This window comes from Xenopus laevis, chromosome 6L (genome assembly GCF_017654675.1).
Source record: "Xenopus laevis strain J_2021 chromosome 6L, Xenopus_laevis_v10.1, whole genome shotgun sequence".
NCBI lineage: Eukaryota > Metazoa > Chordata > Amphibia > Anura > Pipidae > Xenopus > Xenopus laevis.
Genome location: NC_054381.1, coordinates 132276354 through 132297661, shown reverse-complemented (window position 1 = coordinate 132297661; position 21308 = coordinate 132276354). Strand labels below are relative to the sequence as shown.

General features: G+C 36.5%; 1 protein-coding gene across 4 annotated transcripts in view; it reads right to left on the bottom strand.

Annotated features, from left to right (window-relative positions):
• Nucleotides 1-21308, bottom strand: part of LOC108719304 (polyamine-modulated factor 1-binding protein 1) — a 322584-nt gene that overhangs the window by 169029 nt on the left and 132247 nt on the right. For all 4 annotated transcript variants that reach the window (XM_018268087.2, XM_018268088.2, XM_018268086.2 and 1 more), the window contains 3 exons: nucleotides 8920-9003; nucleotides 5405-5572; nucleotides 3597-3680 (listed from right to left, as the gene is read on the bottom strand). In XM_018268087.2, the coding sequence (XP_018123576.1) occupies nucleotides 3597-3680; nucleotides 5405-5572; nucleotides 8920-9003 (336 nt within the window). The remainder of the gene's footprint in view (nucleotides 1-3596; nucleotides 3681-5404; nucleotides 5573-8919; nucleotides 9004-21308) is intronic.

The window sequence follows — 21308 nt, the reverse complement described above, 5'->3', positions numbered from 1 at the left end:
AAGTCCAAAACTGCACTGCATACTCCAGATGAGGCCTTACCAGGGGCCTATAAAGAGACATAATTATGTTTTCATCCCTTGAGTTAATGCCCTTTTTTATGCAAGACAGAACTTTATTTGCTTTAGTAGCCACAGAATGACACTGCCCAGAATTAGACAACGTGTTATCTACAAAAACCCCCAAGATCCTTCTCATTTAGGGAAACTCCCAACACCCTGCCATTTAGTGTATAACTTGCATTTATATTATTTTTGCCAAAGTGCATAACCTTGTATTTATCAACATTGAGCCTCATTTTCCAGTTTGCTGCCCAGTTTTCCAACTTGGACAAATCACTCTGCAAAGTGGCAGCATCCTGCATGGAACCTATAGTTCTGCACAATTTAGTATCATCTGCAAAAATAGAAACAGTACTTTCAATGCCCACCTCCAGGTCATTAATAAACAAGTTGAAAAGCAAGGGACCTAGTACAGAGCCCTTCGGTACTCCACTAACAACACTGGTCCAATTAGAAAATGTTCCATTTACCACCACTCTTTGTAGTCTTTTAGCCAGTTCTCTATCCAGGTACAAATACTATGTTCTGTCTGACACTGTATCGAATGCTTTAGCAACGTTTAAGTAAATCACATCCACTGCCATCCCAGAATCGAGGTCCCTGATCACCATCTCCAAAAAGAAATTAAGTTAGTCTGGCAAGATCTATTAAGCATAAAAGCATGCTGGCACAAACTGATCTATTATGATTTGCTATGAAGTCAAGTATTATGACCACTGACGTCAGACTAGATGGCCTATAGTTTTGAGGCTGAGAACAGGGTCTGTTTTTGAATAGCGCCACCAATTAGCAATTCACCAGTCTCTATGCACCATGCCAGACTTCAATGAATCCTGAGAAATTAAGTAAAGAGTTTTGGCAATCACAGAGCTAAGCTCGCTAATTAACCTGGGGTGAATACCTTGCATCATTAGCTACATTACTAGAATTGTGACTATTAAGACAGATGAAAAATATGAGTTCAGAATCTCATCTTTTTTTTTTTTGTTCTCATCAACCAGCTGACCACCCTCTGATATTAAGGGTCCCACCCCTTCTGGTTTCTTTTTTTTTTACATATTTAAAAATTATTTTGGATTATTTTTACAGCTTGCTGCAATATCCTTTTCCATATCAATTTTAGCTTGTCTGATAGCTTTTTTGCATGATTTATTGGCCTCCTTGTACCTTATACATGATACGGCTGTCCCAGCTAACTTGAAAGCCTTAAAAGCACGTCTTTTCTTACCCACCCCAACACTATTATTAAACCAAAAAGGTTTTGCTTTGCAATGACGTTCCTTGCTTACAAGGGGAATATACTGCCATATATATTTATTAAGCAGCATTTTTGTTCTGTATTTAAAGCCCCTTATACTGTCAAAGTTTGCGCGTCTAAAATTTAGTTTAATTTTAAGTTACTACCTTATAGAATTGCCTGCCTCTGCAACAGAATCTCAAAGGAGACAATGTTATGGTCCAGTCACATGTTTCATCCCACCAGGTCTCAGTGAAACCAATCATATCATAATTTTTAGAGCATGCAATTAATTCTAGGACTCCCATTTTACTTGACAAACTCCGTGCATTTGCCAGCATACAGCAAAGTTTACTACTTTTTCTTTTGAACTTTGCATTACTTAGTGGATAATTATATCTTAAGTTAGCATTAGCCTGTTTTCCTTGTAATAGAAGTGCAATCTGTCATGACTATATAGATTGTACCCCAAGTAAAAATCAGCCCAGTACTCTAGGAACCCAAACCTTTCCTTCCTACACCAAGACTTGAGCCACACATTCAGCTCCCTAAGCTCCCACTGTCTTCCTAAACTTGCACATGGCATGGGCAAAATTTCTGAAAAAATTTGGTTTATATAGGAGATACTGTACCTGCTAATGTAAAATAGAAGGCTGAAGTCCTTGTGTTGCTATATGAGAATGGTGACATTATTTTTTATAATGTGACAGGGATTCCAACACTAACCACCAATTATAATTGACATCACCAAGCACTGTTTATAAGGATATAATTTACAGGATTGTTGTGGTTCTTGCTTATTATTTAGTGAAGTAATCCCATTGTAAAATATAAGGATATTATTTATTATAATACACAAGTTTCAGTGAGTCATGTGACAGAAATGACATCACTAAGCTCTGATTATAACCAATGACATCACTAAGCATAGGTATACATTTATATATAGTATGTAGTATGTATAAATGCATTATAAAATGCTCTCAGGTTTCAAAAGGCTATTACTTATAGTTTATCCTGCATGAATTGATCTGTTTTATGGTATCAAAAGAAATCTGCTGCAGTGCTAAATTAGACCAATCAATAATCGACATCTATTGTTAAAGAGATAACAGGTACATGTACTTTCAGAATAAGTGTGTATTAGTGATCAGCCGACTGTAGATTCCTCTTTTTCACTAATGCCAACAAAATTTAACTTGACCACTTAAAGTGATAATGACACAATTATTTTTTTTCTCAAAATATTAATCTACATAAAAAGGTCATGTTGATGTCAGTATCTCTAAGAATCTATTTTTCTACAGTTTCTGAAACTCTAAATACATATTTTTAAATTGTACTAACTCAGACTCATATCTCTTCATATTCCCTTTTTTGTATATTCATACAACTGCATTAAAACTGCATTGGTTCAGATCCCTCAGCTAAGCTCCATTTAGCCTTCCATACTTGTTTAGTTCGAGTTAGACCATGCTAAGTACTCTAGATTTTGCAAGTAAACAAATGCTTTGATATAGTATTCATGACTACTGTTACAGCATGCTTTGTTATAAATACAGCAGGAATCTCAGCTGCAAACTATGAAAGGACCACTTATTGTAAGGGAAAAGAGAGATGGCACAGCCACATAAGTAGTGGCCAATACATTACCAATTTTTTCCAACCTTGATCTGCTTCACTAAACATTACATATTCTTTTAGGGAAAAAAGTAAAATGATTGATGACAGAGTGCTTTTAAGTAGGTTTCAAATGCTAAGCAATGATGTGGTACCCTAGCAGCAATAATCAGCACCTTGTAATAAGGTCAGGCTGTGGCTAATGGGCTGGCAACACCTAAAATTGCTTGATCTTCATTTGCATATAATTCTTGCAGGTTTTTATTCACTATCATTTTGAAAAAAAGCAATATTTTATTAAAAAAAAACATCAGTATAATTACTTTGATAGTTTTAAGGACATTGTGTCGGTTCTATTCAACATAAAATACAGTACCAAGAGGGATTTATTTAGCTAACAAATACAAGTGCAGACATCAGAGGTGATAAACACAAACCAAAGTACAGTGATATAGGGGAAAGCATGCAGCAACCTGAGTGGGTTGAGCCAAGAGCTATACACGTATGATCATACTCATATATGATTACTGGTATATAATAAGTAAGCATATAAATCACATAAAATCAGCCGAAAACTGGACCTGAGAATGACATGCCGGTGAATTTTAAAAAAAGAAAAAGTATCCCAGTAACAGAAATATGATATAATTTCTCATAAAGACAAATAACAAAAACTTACTTCTTCTTGAGAGCCTAAATATTTTTCTTGTGCCGTCTTCAAATCTGTTTTATGTTGTAAAATGTTTTGATCTTTGTTGTTAACCTAGAGAGTAAAAATATATATATGAAAGCTGCAAGTGTTAGTGTGTACTACGTGCTCCTTTGTCTTCTAATTTCATAATACATTAATGTTACTTTCCATTAATAGCTGTTAGCATTACTTTATACTTTATTACTTATATTCTGTTATAACATTGGTCTATCAAGTTAGCTCAGTGTAGAAAAAGGGCAAGCAGCCTGGATTGTGTGAAAGCCAAAAAGGCCCAGGCCTATAGCAGAAAATTTTTAGAGGCAGTATGCTGCCCACTGGCTACTTCTACACTGGGGATTGACAAGGGATTTTGACAGTTGTAAAAATCGCCTGCCTGCCTAGTCCCCATTGGAATAGACTACAATGCGATCATTGCATTGCAAGTCATGAGGGGGGTTATGAGCAGCAGGGTAGGTAGGAGTTGGGGAAGGGTGGGGTGGTAGAAGTGCAAGTGACGAGGTCTGTATTGAACCACAATAAAATAAACCCCTGAGGAGATATGGTAAAAGGCAGAGTAATAAATACAGATGAAGGTTGGTAAATGCCAAACTGCTCTGTACGCTTCAATGCCCCAAAACCTCAATCTATCTGTATGGCATCTAAAATGCCAAGATGACTTGGATGAAGATTAAACCCCAGAGAAGAAGAGGGGCTTTCAATTTGTTAAATATATTGCTCAGGTGGAAAGAGGTGCTTTGTTTGTGCTCTCTTTGCTCAAACAGGCCAACTTGTACTGCATATGTTTAGCCTATTTCCCTTATATACTAGTCTATCCATAATCTTGAATCAGATGGAACACAAAATGACTGGGCATTGTGTTTTATTTATATATTTGGGTGCAAGGCCCTAAGTGAAGTCGATTTGCCACAATGTTACATATAAACATGTGTATGGTAAACATTGTTTTAAAATAATCAACCTGGTAAAGGTCAAGGAACATCCATACAACAAATAAGTACAATATCACCATAAAGGCCCTTCAGGCTTGGCCTCTGTGTGCTTCTTTGAGTACCCTAGGCTTGCCTCACTAATGGGAACATCTGATTTAAGGGAAGACTGAAGTTGAGTATTAAAGAAAATGTGCATTTTGATGTTAGAACATGGAACTTATTTGCAATCTATTAATTTAATTCCCTTGAACTAAACCAATACAGATGCACTCTATATGTTCAATAAGCGATCCAGTTTTACATACTAATGATAGTCTGATTCCTCCTCTTTATACAGATTGAGCATTGGCTACAACACTTCCCCAGGAGATAGTTACAAAACCATAACATATTGCTATGATTTTGTATATGACAATTGTGGTAAAATACAGGGTGTGTTACAGTATCCTACAACACATCTGTTTATGTACATGGAAACGTCGGGAAGCAAGCACATCAATTAATAAGAAAGTGAAACCTGTCCATAACACAAACAATTCAAATAAAGCAATTATAGAGGCTAACTGCTAATGTCATAATCACGTTGTCCATGCAGAAAGATAGTTTTACCTATTCCACCTGTTTTATAGGTCAAATCACCACAAGACATAAAAACTTGAATGGCTTCAGGAAAATAAAAGCTAACATGTATTACAGAATAATGGGTACATATACGAAAGGCATTTGTGATGACAAGAAGTTACAATGAAGTAAATTACACGTTTTGTTATATTCACTAAATATACAACTGACAGAAAGCACTTAAGGCAAAACTCCAAATGCCTAGTAATGACGGTGTCCACACACCTCTTGTTGAGCAGTTTTATGTTTCTCTATGACAACTGCCAGCTTTAGCTCCACTTTCTTCTTTTCTTCACTCATCTTGGAAACATCCTGGGACTTCTGCTTGATTTGGTCTGTCAGATGAATATTTTCTTCCTTAAATTTATGTAAAAGGTTCTCCCTGTGGAGCAACTGGATATAAAACAGATACATTTAAGGTTAATTTAAAATGTTACTGTCCCATCTCCATTCCCAAACGGGAGTCTATATCAATAGCAAGGGTGTCAACCAATGAAAACATCCCAATCATAGGTCTATAAATAACAGCATTGTCGGAGTCTGATAACATATTTTATTAGGCTATTACTATGCTCGTACAGCTAACACAATGGTAAAATTGAGGGGTTTTCTAAAGAAATTTAGATCATTTGGATACCATATGTATTCCTAATTCCAGAAGATGGTAACAGCAAAATGGCACACTATCAAAAGGTTATGAATATAGGGAATCAAGTGTCTTATTATGCAACAGATACATTCTGCAAATAATTTTCTGTTGTTTCTTTTATAGAGGGAACAAGTGCATAGTGATATTTTCTACATTGATAATCTAATGGTGCAATACAATCATCACTGCAGAGAATCAGAAATGTGTGCATTTTAATTTGAAATGACAATGGCACACAACACTAAGGACATTTTTTTAATAATTGTTGCTTATTGTGCACCCCCTAAACTTCCTTTAGTGTGCAATTTAAAGACATATAATGTCAGGGTTTTGTAAACAGAATATGGACGATAATACGTTATTGTATTGACAGATTTCAATCAGGAGACATATAGTGGAATACAAGAATGTGCCAGTGCAATTATACTAGATTAAATATATAAGGAAAGTGCTGTAAAAAAGAAATGTTTTGCATTGATTTATTGAAAAAAACCCTACCAGTCCCGCCCATCTGTTCCACTTCCTGTTGCCTCCTTTCCCAGGCTGTAAAGGGGAGCCAGCGGCACTCAGGATAGGAACCAATCAGCAACTAGGCTGACCTGATAAGGAACTGAAGCCTGTCTTTACTTGTGTGACTACAGGGATGTGATTGGCAAATCTCCTCCTACTGAACTTCTGTCAGGGACCATTAGGACCCCCCCCCCTATTTGAAACAAACACTGCGACCCTAGCATATCTAAAGGGAACTCCAATAAAGGGGACATTTTAAAAGATAATCTTAATTCTACTCCACAGTAAAACCAGCACCATATAGTATTCATTATTGCCTACAAAATTAGGGGTTTTTAATTTACCCTATACTGTATGTTTCCTTTAAGGAAAAAATGCTTTCCAAACATTGGTCTTCTGTCCAGGGGGTCAGGAGATAGATCGTATTATTTGGGGCAGCTGGAACTTATATATATAATAATTGTATAATTGTCATAAAATAAAAAGCCAATAATTCAGCTTTTCATTTTAAGGTAATACTAGGTTAAGGAACCACAAATTTGGCACAAAATAACCAACACAAATCATCAAAAGTAGAGTATGGGTAAAAAGATGTTTTATTGGTAAAGCAGAGATTCCATATTAATAAAGCACTGAAATTACCTATACTTGTTTTTTTTTTTTAATATATATATATATATATATATATATATATATATATATATATATATATATATATATATATATATATATATATATATATATAAATATATAAAATAATCAAAAACAAAACCGCACCAAACAGGTCTTTATATTAAAAAAAAACCAAAAAGGTTTTATTTGATCAACGTTTCGGCTCAACAGCTGGAGCCGTCTTCAGGAACTAAAAAAGTTCCTGAAGACGGCTCCAGCTGTTGAGCCGAAACGTTGATCAAATAAAACCTTTTTGTTTTTTTCATATAAAGGCCTGTTTGGTGTGGTTTTCTTTTTGATTATTACTATTGTTGTCTTTAACCAGCACACAGGCATTGTTTTATGTTTGTCCGTGCGCACTATGTCTAAGCTTTTTATATATATATATATATATATATATATATATATATATATATATATATATATATATTTTGTCATTTTATATACTGGTATGGGTATGGGATTCACTATCCTGAAACCCGTTATCCAGAAAGCTCTGCATTATGGGAAGGCCATCTCCCATAGACTCCATTATAATTAAATTAAAATAATAAAAAAATTCTTAATTATTTCCTTTTTCCCTTTAATAAGAAGCAGTAATGTATACTTGGTCCAAACTAAGATATAATGAATCATTATTGGAGGCAAACCAGCCTATTGGGTTTATTTAATGTTCAAATTATTTTAAAGGTAAGAATTTATGGTATGGAGCTCCAAATTATGGAAATACCTTTACCTGGAAAACCCCAGGTCCCCAAGCATTCTGGATAACAGGTCCCACACCTGTATAGAAATCTGTTAAACCGATTGCTTAAGATCTTGGCTTTTACAGGGCTCTTCCTATAATTTGGATCTCCATACCTTAAGTTGGCTAAAAACTTTAAACCATAAACCCAATAGGATTGATTTTCCACCAATATGGATTCATGCAGCTTAGTCAGGAAAACACAGAAGGCACTGTTTTGTGAATTATTTGCATAAAACACAATTTAGAGATGGTGTTTCTGTAATTCAGAGTTTTCTGGATAACATATTTCCAGTTAAGGGATTTCCATACTGGAAATAGAATTCTTCTTCTTCTTCTTCTTGTTATTATTATTATTAATAGCACATATTTCAACACTATCAAAAAAGTCATGGGGGTGGTTATATAATGCAATATATTAAGTGATTCCAAACCCAATGAAATAAGACACCCAATGCTCCTTTTGGACTCTTTCACATGGGTATATGTACCTGCCCACAGGTGCTGACTGTCAGAAGTCTCCTTTATGACCATTATACCAACATAAGTGAATGTAAATGCTCAATACAGATTTTGACATGCTCAAAAAAGATCACTCATGGGAACACAGGTTAAAAACCTCATACATATACTGTATATAAGGCCCTTATAAAGAGGGACAAGGTGCCAACAACTCCCCTGGTAAAGTGCAGAATTATCATATATTTAAGAAATTAATCTCTGTTACTGGAAAATTGTACAGATAGATAATTATGTTAGAGACTAACATACATTTTCCGTTCCTACTATTCTTTGCCCTTTTCCCCCCTTTAACAGTAAAATGTGTCTGCACACTATGGAATCTGCAAACTCAACATGAAACTCTTGGCAATACACACTGCTAAATGACTGTAGGCCTTTGTGTTTTGAAAGGGTTTCTGTTTGGTCATAAACATTCTAACATTAAGATGCATGCTTGTTTTCAAACAAAAAGAAGAAAAGAGAACCATATTTTAAAATATATATTTGGCAAACCACCATGGAAACAATACAAAAGGTAACACAAACCATAAACAATCACAACAGGATACCTAATTTTAGATGTATATTTTAGGTGCTTTTACTGCCAAGGGATAAGGGGAAAATGCAAAGGTTAATACAAACCAGGCAATTAAAATTGATTACCTCATCATAACATGCAGAGTACTGGTTTTGAGCTTTTAATAGCTCCTTCTGTAGAGCCTCGCATTTCATTTCTTTGTCATGGATCTAAGGAAAACAATTTCAGAAAATGTTTGAATAGAAACAACAGGAGCTGTGCTGATGAAAGCATTTCAGATTTCAGCTGATAACGAGAGAAATACAGGTATTAGAGGAAAAGACATTGTGTTTGAGGGGCAGTTTTACATATTATAGCAGTGTTTCTAAGCTTTGCTAACTGGACTTCAAGACCCAACGGTCTACAGTATGGAATCAAGCATTAACACATGGTGCATTGAGAAACTTCTAAAAAAAATAAACACACAGTAAAAGAATGTCCAAGGTAAGCTTAATAAGCATTGTTTAAACCAGATATTCTGAAGACATATAAAATGTGTATATAAATATAAAGCACATCTGTTGGCCTCTCCATGTTAATGAGAAACTAGCTTGAATGCACATTCAGAAAAATTTCAACCTAACTACACTGTGTGCACTATAAAAAGGCTTCAATTTTTCCATTTAATAAACACAGAAAATGTATCTCTCCAATTCAGAATATTGAATGTCTCACGGAAAGTGAAAGGTCATTTGTAACTGTCCAAAGGATTGATGGAGTTAAGATACATCCTTGACCTTCACCCTGCACTCATAAAGAACAGTTTCAGATGACAGAGCATCGGGTGCGCTTTTTTTCCACCCAGAAAATATGTTTTCTTATATCTCCCATTGCTTTGCTGCTTTATTATCCAATATATTTTGTAATTGTGTGTCAACATTTAATTACTGTGTGCCTTCCGTGATTAAAAATCTAACTGCCCGCTAATACTGCTAAGCAGCACATGCTGTTTACACTAATTCATGCAATTCTGTCTGCTTTCTGCCATCGGTTTCCATCACATTCTGTGACATAATTGCTTCAGATGCTTCAACAAATAGTGTCAAGGTCATTGCAGACAGAACAAAAGAAAAAAAAACAAGACATATTCCATGTACTGGCTGGTTGTAAGGAAGAGAGTGTACAAACTACTGGTTAAAGAGAAATAAAAATGGTTGAAAGAAAAGATCAACACAAACAGAAGTTACAATATTTCCAATGTCCCAGAGTCTCATTTATAGCATGCGGGTGGGGGGATGTTGCTGTGGAAAATCACACTACCACAGGGGAACAAAGTACCTGAAGAAACCACTCAAATTTAGGGAGGCATTTTTCAAGATCCCACTGTTCAACGGTTAACCCATTGCGATTCATAGTCACTGCCCAAAAACTATTTTTTGGCCTTGTTGGCCACAGGGAGGGTGTTCCACGGGTGACAAAGCACACTTAAGATGAGGGTTCTTATAAGCTAATTATTTTGCAGTGACTGAAATAGAGGATGTGTAGGTGACTGCCCACACCCTGTCTGTGTTAACATCAATATTGCCATTTTGCAAACTATTAACCAAAACACTCATTTAAAGCCAATATAGAGAAAGGGGGCATTTTTACTAATGAGCATTATGGACCACTGATTCATATTGAGTTTTAACAATCACTGGAATCCATAAAGCACTTCCAGTCCATATGGAAAAGTATAAAAAAACTATTATTGCCCATAGTAATAATGAATCTTGATGGCTTCGGCAAGTATCGACAATGAATCTGCAGGATAGCTTGTGCCTAGTGGTAGTTGGAACTTGCATGGTTTTTACAAAGGCACTTGAATAATGCATTGTGGGCCAAAAGCATGGGATATTAATCAGATTTGCAGATTTAACACTTTTCCCACTCTAATTAAACAAGGTCCACATGATTATGAAAAGGAACATAGAACACCTTATTAACTATGGGCAAAATTACTGCAAATTTGCCAAAATTTGATTCTATTCTACTTTCTTATAAGAAAGTTTCAATCAAGAAATATTTTTTTCATGCTTTTCAATGCATCACCCTTTTTAATTTTTTTTATACAAGTAAAACTAAATTGAAGACAATAGACATGCTTTTCCCCAGTGAAAAAAGGTTGACATCTTTCCTGGATGTTAGTAGATCGGCCCCCGGCAGTTTAACAAAGTGTATCCTGAAATTCAACCATATTAGGTAACAAATACACAGATATATGTAGCAAATTGTACAAAAAGAATCAGAGTTGCACGGCTCTCAAGACCCGACTGGTGGAACATGTCATATGAGATGCCATAAAATAGCTGAATATAATTTATCTAACTAACAGAGGTGACCAATACACTGCTTAGAAACTTCCATGTTCACAATTCTTTTGAGTTAAATTCACAACTGACGTACATAAATCATAATATCTTTTTTTTTTTTTTTTTTAACCATATTTTTTATTGGTTTTAAATCACAATACATGACAGCATAAGACAAAACGTACCTCAATAAGATAATGCGAAGGATACAAAAATGAACCCCAATGTTACAATCTGTGACAAATAACAAAAGGTACACTGTGCATCTGTTACATTTTCATAAATAGATGCCACTAGAGAAGGGGAGCATCATATTCCCACGCACATCCAGTACAACCCTAGACATGCAAGACCATCAAGAATAATATATACATGTAAACTGTTCCTTTATACAGTAATCAAGTATTGAAAAGAAAAGAACCTTGCATTATAGTTGCAGAGTGACACCACACCCCCCCCCACGAGAATCCATGGTTCACCGTGGAATTTGGTCATGATATGAATCCCAAAGATACCAGTCCTCTATAAAGGACGTTGAATTATCGTGTAACAGGGCAGTTAAATATTCCATTCTCCTGATTTGCTGTATTTTGTTCACTAGAGCTAGCGTAGTTGGAGCCGTTTGCACCTTCCAATGGGCCGCAATCAAGCACCGTGTACCCATCAGTATATTCCGTGCGACTTTTTGAATTCGTTTGCCGACATTCCCAAGCGGTAGCCCCAATAGATGGGTTAGAGGATCTTTCGCTATTGTTAGGCAAGTGATCCTTGATAATATATCGGTCGTTGTGTCCCATAGTGGTGTTATAATTGGGCAAGTCCAATAAATATGAAATAGCGTCGCCGGGCTTTGATGACAACGCCAACAATTAGCTGAAGTGTCTGGGAAAAGTTTATGCAGCAAAGCAGGAGTATGGTACCACTCAAATAAAATTTTATATATATTCTCCTTCATGGTGGTACATATTGATGATTTAGTTGCATTCTCCCAGATTTTCCCCCATTGTTCTATGGAGATGGGAGTGCCTATTTCTGATTCCCAATGGATCATGTAGGGGTGTGGTGTCTCCTCCACGTGCCGCTCATTAAGAATATTATATAAAGTCGAAATCAACTTTTTTCTCGTTACCATATGCATACAGAGATTTTCAAAGTACAATGGGGTTTGTTTCGTAAGAGTCGGGCATAAGGAGCTTACATAATGCCGCAGCCTATAATACATGTAGTCCCTCATGCCTTGCAGCTGATAGGTCTGTATCAACTCAGTTTTCCCCAAAAATGTGTTAGTTTTGGAATCAAACAGCTTATATATTTGAAAGACATTAGTATGTTCCCACATCCTAATAAAGTGCCCCTCCACACCCATACTAAAGGCCGGATTAAACAAAAATGGTGTTAAGGGGGATGCAGACCCTTTCCGGTTCAATCTATTACATCTTTGGTTCCATAAATGGTACGTAAATCGCACTGTTTTCGGCAAAGTGTTCATGTCCCATTTCATAGCCATCCCCCAAAATAATGTGCTAGGATGTAGCGGCAGAGAAGCTAGTATTTCAATCTCCGCCCATTTTGTGTAGGCTTCCTTTTGTGACAGATATATAATCTGACGCATGTGGGTCGCCAAATAGTATTTATGGAAATCCGGAAAGCCGATGCCCCCCTGCGATTGGCTAGTCTGTAGCAATTCCCCTTTTACTCTATGACGTTTCCTGCCCCAAATGAACCTAAGACAGGCACTTTGAAACTGTCTTAATGCTATACGAGGGACAGGTATGGGCAGTGTCTCAAAATAATATAACACCTTGGGCAATATATTCATTTTTATAGATGCCATCTTACCAAACCAGGAAATATTATACTTCTGCCAAGTGTTTAAATCTGCATGAATCCTTTTCCATAGCGGAATGAAGTTGGACTTATATAGGGTATTATAGCTGGTAGTTAAATATATTCCCAAATATTTGATATTATCTTTCCGCCAATTATAATTAAAGTTGAGCTTTAGCAGTTTCAATCTAGGGTCCGGGACATGGATCAGGAGGGCCTCAGTTTTCGTTTGATTAATCTTATAACCGGATAGCTGCCCATATTGATCTATAATTTGGTGTAAGTTTGGAAGTGATATTAACGGTTTCGCAACGGTCAATAACACATCGTCAGCATATAAACAGATTTTATACTCCTGTTGTTTGATTTTGATTCCCCGTATGTTTGGGTCATTACGAATGCGAGCAGCCAATGGCTCTATACAGAGTACAAAAAGGAGAGGGGAAAGGGGGCACCCCTGTCGGGTCCCATTGCTAATAACTAGTGGTTGTGAGATCAACCCTGCAGTCTTCACAATAGCTGTCGGTTTGGCATAGAGCGACCTTAAAGCCCTCAAAAAAGGACCGTGAAAGCCCATGTTTTCTAAAGTAGCAAACATAAAGCCCCAGTCCAGACGGTCGAACGCCTTCTCGGCATCTAGGCTTAACAGGATGATCTCCTCCAATGTTTTATTGATATGGTCAATCAAATCTATGACCCGCCTCGTGTTATTCCCCGATTGCCTATTTTTAATGAATCCAACCTGATCCAGATGAATCAGGCGTGGAAGGATCCGATTCAATCTGTTCGCTAAAATCTTGGTAAAGATTTTCAGATCCGAGTTCAAAAGAGAGATAGGCCGATAGTTTGCACAAGAGGTATGGTCTTTCCCCTCTTTTGGAAGCACAGTGATATAAGATTTTAGTGTTTCCCTATGAATAGGGGTCCCCTGTAAATAGTCATTAAACAGGGATTGCATAATCGGTAGGAGCTCACCCTGAAACACCTTATAGTATTTATATGTCAGACCGTCTGGACCCGGTGCCTTCTTGGTGGGAAAGCTTTTAATAGCCTCGGTTACTTCTTCCTCTGTTACCTGTGCATTTAATATTTCGTTTTCAATATCAGTTAAAGTGGGTAAATGGCATTCCTTCAAAAAACTGTCATACGCATCAGTCGGATTTTTAGTGGATTGAGGGAGGTTATACAATCGGTGGTAATATTGCCGAAAGCATTCTACAATCCCCTCCGGGTTGGATTCGAGCTTCCCCTTGGATTGTATTACTAAAGGGGTACTTAATGCTTTCTCCCCCCGTAGCTTATTAGCCAACATGGTATGCGATTTATTCGCAAATTCATAGTACCTCTGCTGTGTCCATCGCAGAGATTTTTCTACACTATGGATCGTTTTATCCTTAATATCGTTTCTCAATTGTTGTATTTTAAGTAAGAGGTTTCGTGTTGGGTAGCGAAAATATTTGTATTCTAATTGGTGAAGTGAGCGTTTCATGCCATTCACCACTTTAATCCTCTCTCTTTTAGCAGTGCTTGCATAAGCTAGTAGTTCTCCCCTAATACAAGCTTTATGAGCCTCCCACAATATAGTTGGGTCTTGGATGGATCCCACATTTAATTTAAAGTATTCTTGTAATTTCCCCTGAAAAATCGTTTGGGTTTCTATCGAATTTAATAGGGACTCATTCAGTCTCCAGACATTCGTGGAGGGAGTGTTTGCCAATTGAGGTATGTCCAAAATAATGGGGGCATGATCCGACCAGGTAATTTGATCAATATCCGCTATGATATGTGGGGTGCTTAATTGAGGAGAGACGAAGAAATAATCTATACGGCTAAAAGTTTTATGCGGATGCAAATAAAAAGTGTAACTCTTTTGTAGAGGGTGTTTGACTCTCCATATGTCTATTAGTAGGGCTTTCCTGAGTATTTTCCGGAAGTTTCGGGATCTAAGATCGGTTTCACTACTCACCATAGAGGCCGTAGGTCGCAGTACATCTCTCAGTTGGGAGACTGCCATATTGAAATCCCCGCCAACTATTAGCTTTTGTGTTTGATATAAATTAAGCTTATTTAACACCAGTTGCACAAAGTGAATCTGTCTAACATTGGGCACATAAACATTCCCAATAACAATTGAAGTACCCTCTAAGCTGCCTTCTAAAATTATGTAACGTCCATTTTGGTCAATGGTTTTTCGCATAAGTTGGAAAGGTATACGCTTGCTAATTAAGATCGCCACCCCTGCTTTTTTCTTTTGATTCGAGGCATGGTAACAATGAGGGAAGTGGCAATTTTGTAACCACCAGACATCGCCGCTCGCATGGTGGGTCTCTTGCAATAATGCTATATCCACATGTTGTTTTTGCAGCTCCGATAATATTAGCCGCCTTTTCATTGGGGAATTAGAGCCCTTAACATTAAGAGACAATAATTTAACCATTAAACCTAGGAAGGGCAAAGCTACAGTATATCTTAAATGGTAAGTACATGCCAGCGGCGATCCCTGGGGTTAGTGCAAAACCGAGCACAGTGTTACCCTGCTGCATACATGGAGTTATTATAATCATAATACCTTTAAACAGCTCCACCCCAACCTCCTGCTGCCATTAATAAATACCCGATCACTTGAAAATTCAGGGACACTTCTTAAAAATACATGTTGCATTTAAATGAGATTGCAATTTATGGGGTCCTTCTAGCTGAATTTTCTAAATGTGTCCCTGAATTTTCAAGTGATCTGGTAATCCTAATACAAGCAATATAATGATAATTTAATCATTCCCGCAATTTGTTTTTCTGTATCACAGCCCATTACCACAGCACAACCGAAATGGTTCATGGTTATGGGCTATATAAATATAGCGGCCTTTAACCAAAGGCAGAGATGATCCTTAGCAGAGGTTGTCTACAAACCTATGGTGTAAAAATGACTGTTGGTCTGCGTCAGGTGCATTTACAACACTTGCTTAAGGGTCATGGCCTCTAGAATATGCACATTTCATGAATGTTTGCATCATGAGTTGCAAAACCACTGACTGGATCGGGAGGCAGAGGGGAAAAATATGAAAAGTCTTTACAAGAAACAGACAAATCTATTGAATCAGAAATTGAAGCCTACTTTAAATTCAGAGCCTTATCAAATGACTATAGACTGTGCACTTACTTGAGGTCAGATTAAAATGAGCTACTTTTGATGTGATACTTTTAGGGGCACATTTACTTAGGGTCGAATATCGAAGTCGAAGGATTTACCGCAATTTGTTTGATTGAACGGTTGAAGGAAAAATCGTTCGATCGAACGATTAAATCCTTCGAATCAAACGATTCAAAGGATTTTAATACATCGATTGAAAGAAATTCCTTAGATCAAAAAAAGCTTAGAAAGCCTATGGGGACCTTCCCCATAGGCTAACATTGAGGTTTGGTAGGTTTTAGGTGGTGAAGTAGGGGGTCAAAGTTTTTTTTAAAGAGACAGTACTTTTAGTTCGAATTGTTCGATTCGAAGTCGTAGTCGAAGGTCGAACTAGCCAATTCGATGGTCGAAGTAGCCAAAAAAAACATTCGAAATTCGAAGTATTTTTTATTCTATTCCTTCACTCGAGCTAAGTAAATGTGCCCCCAAGTGTAGCCTTCCTACTGACCAGTAGAAACATTTAGTGGCCTATTTATCATATGTAAAACTAAATTTGCCAAAAAACATGTCTGTGCAAAACAAATGTTGAAATGATCAAGGTGTGTTTTATTTTACACCATGTGAATGCCAGATTTGCTGCCATTATTTTACACTGCTTCAGGCCTTTATAAGTAAGCTCTGGCGGAAATTGTTTTAAAGAAAAAGCTTTTAAAAAAATGTACACCATGTTAACACCATTTTTACATGATGATGCCTGGATGTTTGGCCAATTATTCAGTTTACACCACATAATAAATCTGCCCCTTAACTTTGTATAAGAAACATATGACATCACATGAAAAAAGTTTTATCTTTCCTAAAGCGGACTATATATGGGGCCAATCTGGTATATCTCCATGTATCAATCAATGACTTGCACTGACTTGACTGAATGGTCCAAGAAGTGTAGATAGTCACATTCTAATACACCACCTAATCCTATACGCACCAACATCTGGTTGAGTTATATAGGATCACATGATCTGTTGGTGTCATGTGGTTTTACATTTTGGACAATGAACTGACTAAAACGGTGGTAGAAATGCATAAGTTATTAGCCTTTTATATTCTCTATAATATACATTTCTGTAAGTGTACTTTCTGAGAAAAAGGGAAGGGAAAAGGCAAAGTCAGCTTGGGCACTTCCAAACAAACTGGCTTCTGCCTTGAGAAAGTCCGTGTTTAATCTTATGTGGGAGATTTAGGTCAACTGTTTGTGTCTCAGGAATAATGAAACATTATATAGTAGCTTCAGAACTGCATAAAATTATTCGGCCACAAAAGTATTGGCATTATAAAAGAAACAGAACTTTCTATGTCTAGTAGATAGTGTCCGCTATAAGACAGTTGGCTTCTTTGATGAACGACTGGGGTTATTTCAGAAATTGGTACTGGAAAATGCCGTGCTGCCCTAAGGACCCTATTGCATAAAACCATTATAGAGGGTTAAAAAATCTATTCAAATGACTAGATTTACTGCAGCTTTACTGCACAGTGATTAAGTTCATTAGTCTATAAAGTAGTCATCGCCTTGTTAGAAAAGCTTGACCCTTTTTTTCAAGGGACGCTGGAATTCTAGAAGGCAACGCTCTGCTCTTATTTATGTGAGTGCCCGTTTTATTTAGCAGTTGAACACAAATAAATCCGATATCTTTATAATGCCACAATATTTGCATCTTGAAATTTATGAACAATGAAAAGCTCCACAGTGGAATTTCTGTCAAATTGGCAGCAGCACAAGCTATAAAGCAAAGAGAACATCAGTGATAATTAACAGTGACAGAAAAGGAAACACAGAAAAAGTAAACAGTGGTTAAAATGTGTTTTTTGTACAATACATTAAAGTTGCTAAGTGCCGAGGGTACTTTTTTTTTTTCTTTTTTCAAGGCTCCACTTAAGTTGAAATGATGTATTTTCAAGAAAATTCTCCCTAAAAGAGTTTAGCATCAGGAAACCATTAGATGGCAGTTTTCGGTAGTTTGAATCCCACAATTTGATTTTTAAACGATGAAACGTTCAATAAATGGAACGACTTTGCGCAAACATATACGTGGAATAAATTATTTCAAATGAAAGCATGGAAGTTATTTGTTCAGCTGCTCCAGTGGTTGGAAGGTTAAGAACAAAAGCTATTATTGTTCAGTGTATTTTTTCACAGGAAATAGACAGTGGCAAAGATACAGGAGTTCAACACATGAGATCAGAGACACAGTTTTCATAGTAAACTCAAAACAGATGTTGGAAAGACGTGTGATCTTTACAGAAACTATTAGTTATGTTTTCTTTTGAAAGCATAGCACGTTAAGAGAACGGTGTACCTGTTTAACCACTTCACCACCGCCTGCAGCTACACAAAGCCAGGTCTCTGGCAACTAGAGGGTTAAATAATCTTGCCCAGCAACTTATGGTTGAAAAAAAGAAAGTCAAATATATTTGTTCAACACACCCTGCTTACTCAACGTGTAAAGTATAGACATTTATGAAACCCTATCATTTAATTACAGCTTTCGGATTTCTTTAGACACATTTTCCATTATACATACTAATTTCCCTAAACCACCAGCCCAGTAATTATACCCAGTCCTTCCAAAATTAAGTTTTGAAACTCCTTTTGCAGACGTATAAATAATTATACCTAAACCAGTCTTTTAACTGTTCCTTTTAGTTAAATCGCTTATTGTAACAGAGGTGGGTTCCAAAGATTACGGACACATAGTACAAACATTCTACTGAAACTCAAAACATGATATTCAAAGTACATATTAGGAAATGAGTAGCTAAGGGTTACTGATATTGGCTAAATGCTAATGCAGTCCATTTTTTTTTTAAAAGCAGCTGTAGAATCACATGGAGTATTGAAGAATAAAAGTGATTTTGTTTTTTAAATGGAGGTTTACCAATTATTGCAAAAGGTTATTTCAATGAAATATTTAATGCTTAGGGCAATCTTGCAATAATAATATATTGTTTTCATTAATGTGCTCATGCAAAGAAAATTACAGTCTTTCCTACTATTGACTCTAAGCCCAACTGAGACATGGACTGATGTGAATAATGATAATCATCCATATAGGTTAATAGTCATATACCATTTATCTATAGGCCAGAACACCATTATACAGAAAATTAGAGCAATATTACTTCTATGAGTGTCCTATTTACTGTACATTTTTTCATTGTCGAGTGACACACTTTTGCTCTGCAATAATATGAACTTGTACTGGATCCACATTGATGACAAAACATTCTTAGGTTTTTTTTTTGTAGTGCTTGAATGCGTTTAGTCGCTTTAGGAGTTCATGGTGCTCCACATAATGCAAATAACCTTAATCTAAAAGACAAAAAAAATGATGATCAGATCATTTCAGTGTCATAGATATTATTACTATGTACTATTTCTCCTGCAATCATGTATTATAGGTACTTTAAAGGGGACCCGTCACCCAAAAAAATTATTCAAAATCCTATTTTATCACATTAGTCAAGCAAAATGAACTTTAATTACACTATGTAAATTATTTGAATCTTGCTTCCTTCAGTCTGGGACTTCAAAATTATAGCAAGCAGGCAGCAGCCATTTTGTGGACACTGTTATTAAGACAAGTCTTGTATCATCTCAGAATCTTGTTTGTGCACCAGAATGGGGGACCCGATGTCCATTCCCATGTCCTGGCTACACAATTAAATAGTAAAGAGAACAGGGGAATGTGGGGAGAGCAGTGACATCTAGGAAGTGCTGGATGGAAAGTGAAAGTGATTGTCTGCCCCACCTCTATGCCACTGGCATAGAGGAGTGGCAGACAATATTTGATTGACAGCTGAGATTTTTTTTTTTTTTTAAAAGTAATTTTTATTGGTTTTAAGAAAAGCAAAAAGAAAAATTACAAGGTACATGTATAAACATTGGATACAAGGTACAATTGTATATAAAAGCTTAAGAAATTGCAAGGTTCCACACAATCACAGAATCATTTGTAAGACACTAATTGCTATACAAAGCAGCATCTATCTAAACAATGACAGCAGGGTTAATACGTATCCTATTCAACCAATACTTCCAATGGTCATAAACTTGTGCATAATTTCCCAAATTTTTCTGATACATAATTTCCATCCACGCTTGAGTATCAACTCTATTTATAACCTCCTGTATCTGCGGGTCTAGCACACCTTTCCAGTTCTTGGCTATTGTATATCTTGCGGCTGTTAATATGTGAGAAACAACCACACTACTACCACACGGCAGAGATTCCATATTTAAATTAAGCAGTGCCATATCTGGACTTAGTTCAACCATTTGTGGAAATATTGATCGAATAAGATCCGATACTTTAATCCAGAAGCCTTCTATTTTTGTACACGTCCACCACATATGCATGGTATCAGCGTTTTGGCCACACTTCCTCCAGCACAGGCTAGAGTTTACATCATCAATTTTTGCCAGCTGTATTGGGGTTAGATACCATCTCAACAAGATTTTCCTGCTAATTTCAATATGATTAATACACTTGGTAGCCCTACCTGGCCATTTCAATGCGGCTTCCCATTGTTCAGACGAATATTCCCTATTCAAGTCTTTTTCCCATTTCAAAAAAGAGCTTCCTTTGGTGTCAGTGTGTGTCGTAGACAGTAATTTGTAACATAAAGATATTCCTCGAAATTTCCCACGTTCCGCATTTAAATAAACCTGAAAGGCACTCAGAGCCTCCTCAGTTTTTGTTAAAAATGGGTAAATAATATGTCTCAGTTGGAGGTATAGAAAAAAATTATGTTTCTGGATCAAAAATGTATCTCTAATTTGTTGGAAAGGCCATAGACCTCTGTCATCTGAAATATCCCCAATTGTCAAGATGCCTTTAGCTTTCCACTCTAGTAGTTCAAGCGTCGGCAGAAGTGCAAATACGGAATCAATAGTTATATCCCTAAAATTATGTTTCCACCAGTGATTTTGTTTCGTTATTTCTCGCCATAATTGACACAGGTAGGTAGTTGTTGACAATGCTTGGAAAGTACAGTCAGGACTTATAGCTATAGCTCTTAAAGCGTTAGTAACTGTGGTACCCTTTACAGTGGAATTTTCTATATCTAGCCAAAGTTTTTGGGTATCATTTTTCCAACACACTTTACTAAATTCTAGAGCTGTTGCTTTCATATATGCTTCCAGATTAGGCACACCCATACCTCCCTG